Raw genomic sequence first — 2,475 nt, forward strand, 5'->3', positions numbered from 1 at the left:
TATGTTTTCATTTCTCTGGGCTAAATACCCCTTTCATCCTTAAATTGTTGATTTTATTTCCCAGCTTCTAATAGCACTCAGTTGGTTATAACACCTACTTGGTATTTAAGAACTGTTTTTTTATGGACTAAAATTTTGATAATATCAGCAGAATATACATTAGTAATAAGAGAAATAGGTATTATGGAGAAGGTACCACAGAGGAGATACTGCTGAAGATTTTGATTCCTGTTCCAAAGCCAACTTCCATGGTCTGATCTTTTACTCCTTAGACATTAGGAATTTTCACAACTGATGAGAATCTAAAAGAATTCATTTTTAGGCAGGTTGGAATCAGCTAGAATAAATCAGATACACATACTATCTTTTTTTAATGAAAATTTTATATACTTAGTTCAAAGGCAGGGATTTTAAGAAATATACAGTGGCACAGTTAGAGGATTTGTCTTTGATAATCTCCAAAGGTCATGGCTAGGTTTAAAATTCTGATTTTTTTTCAAAAATCTTTTTCTGATCAAGCAAAAAACTGAAGACCCAGTAAGGTTTAATGACTTACTCAGCGTCACTCAGATGGTAGTTAAGATGATCACCAGTAGAATCCAAGTCTTATCTCTCAGCCCACAGTATGAAACTTAAAAATAAGTCAAATTCATTCTTTAAATTAAGAAACACCTAACTATAAATTGATTGCAAAGAAAAATATTTCTTTTCCTCATTACAGATTAAATCAGAGAAATGGATTACAGGAATCACACTGTGGTTATGGAGTTTTTTTTCGTGGGTTTAACAAATATCTTTCAGCACCAGATTGTTCTCTTTGTGATATTTCTCTTGGTTTACCTTGTTACCCTTCTGGGCAACGTGGGGATGATCACCCTCATTTGGATGGATTCTCGACTCCATACACCCATGTACTTTTTCCTCAGCCACTTGTCTTTTGTGGATGTCTGTTCCTCTTCTGTCATTGGGCCCAAGATGTTGACTGACATCTTTGTGGTGAAAAAGGTAATCTCTTTCTTTGGTTGTGCTGCCCAGATCTGGCTTTTTGGTCAGTTTGTAGTGACTGAATGCTTCCTCCTGGCTTCCATGGCATATGATCGGTACATGGCCATCAGTAAGCCCTTGCTGTATACACTCATCATGTCCCGGAAGGTCTGTGTGCAGCTGGTCATAGGACCTTATGCCCTGGGCCTTATCAGCACCATGACCCACACAACATTCACCTTTCGCCTACCCTATTGTGGTCCGAATATCATCAATCACTTCTTCTGTGACCTTCTTCCTGTTCTCTCCCTGGCATGTGGAGATACACATGTAAATAAATTTTTACTTTTCATTTTGGCTGGAGCTCTAGGGGTACTCAGTGGGGTGATCATCCTGGTCTCCTACATTTACATTGTTGTTGCTATAATGAGGATCCGCTCTGCTGATGGGAGGTGCAAAGCCTTTTCCACCTGCTCTTCTCACCTGACAGCTGTCTCCATCCTTTATGGGATCCTCTTCTTTATCTATGTACGTCCAAGTTCTAGTTTTTCCTTGGATATCAATAAAGTAGTTTCTGTATTCTACACAACTGTGATTCCTATGTTGAACCCACTTATCTATAGCCTGAGAAACAAGGAAGTCAAAGATTCTTTCAGAAGGATGTTTGAAAGGAAGAAATTTCTTATGAATAAATAAACTAGAGTATCATTTGTGCTACAGATTGGGGTGTAATGCATTATGGGGGAAAGAACTGGGGGCTGGGAGATGGGAACCCTACATTAAAAGTGAAATTTCATCTTTATTACTCTGTATATAATTGATGTCACACAACATCTTGAAGATACAATTTTCTCTCTCCATTTTTGTATATCTCATTTAGCTGTGAAACTGTGAATAATGGGTTATAGAATCCAAAACTTCAGAAAATACTCTTAGGCTTTTGTGGAAAATGAGAGGTACTTAGTTATATTTGAAATAAATGGAAAAAAAAACCTCAACCAGTGAATTTAATGGTACCTCTGTTTTGCTCACTTGGCTATGAACTTGACCTCGACTCTTTCTTTTATAATTGTATCATTTCTTTGTTGAGGTAACATTGATTTACAACACTATATATAATTTAGGGGAATAGATTGGTTTTTCAGATGTATGTTACCATATCACACCCACCACCAATGATCCACACTCCTCCACCACTGTCCGTACTTTTACCCTTTGCTTCCACCTCCTACCCTCCCCTCTGGTAGCCTCTGCAGTCATATTTTTAGGGTTTGTTTGGCTTAGTTCTGTCTGCTCCTATGTTTTGTTTCTATGTGTGGAATATAAAGAAACAAGACCTTGAGTCTTTTAATAAAAAATTATTATAAAAGATAGTATGTAACTATCATACTATCTAATGACACCTTCATGTTTGGAGCAGACATTTGACAAAGTTTTATTGTTCTTACTATGCTTTCTGCTGATAGTAACAACTGGTTGGGATTTTGCCAC

The 2,475-nt window shown here is 37.1% G+C and overlaps 1 protein-coding gene across 1 annotated transcript; it reads left to right on the forward strand.

Moving 5' to 3' along the window:
• Nucleotides 1-735: 735 nt before the first annotated feature.
• On the forward strand, nucleotides 736-1,680 carry LOC119254379 (olfactory receptor 1002-like). Its single transcript, XM_037521488.1, has one exon. The coding sequence runs from the start codon at nucleotides 736-738 to the stop codon at nucleotides 1,678-1,680; it is 945 nt and encodes a 314-aa protein (XP_037377385.1).
• Nucleotides 1,681-2,475: the final 795 nt, after the last annotated feature.

This window comes from Talpa occidentalis, unplaced genomic scaffold (assembly GCF_014898055.3).
Source record: "Talpa occidentalis isolate TD23 unplaced genomic scaffold, MPIMG_talOcc4v2.1 talOcc4.3, whole genome shotgun sequence".
NCBI classification, from domain to species: Eukaryota; Metazoa; Chordata; class Mammalia; order Eulipotyphla; family Talpidae; genus Talpa; species Talpa occidentalis.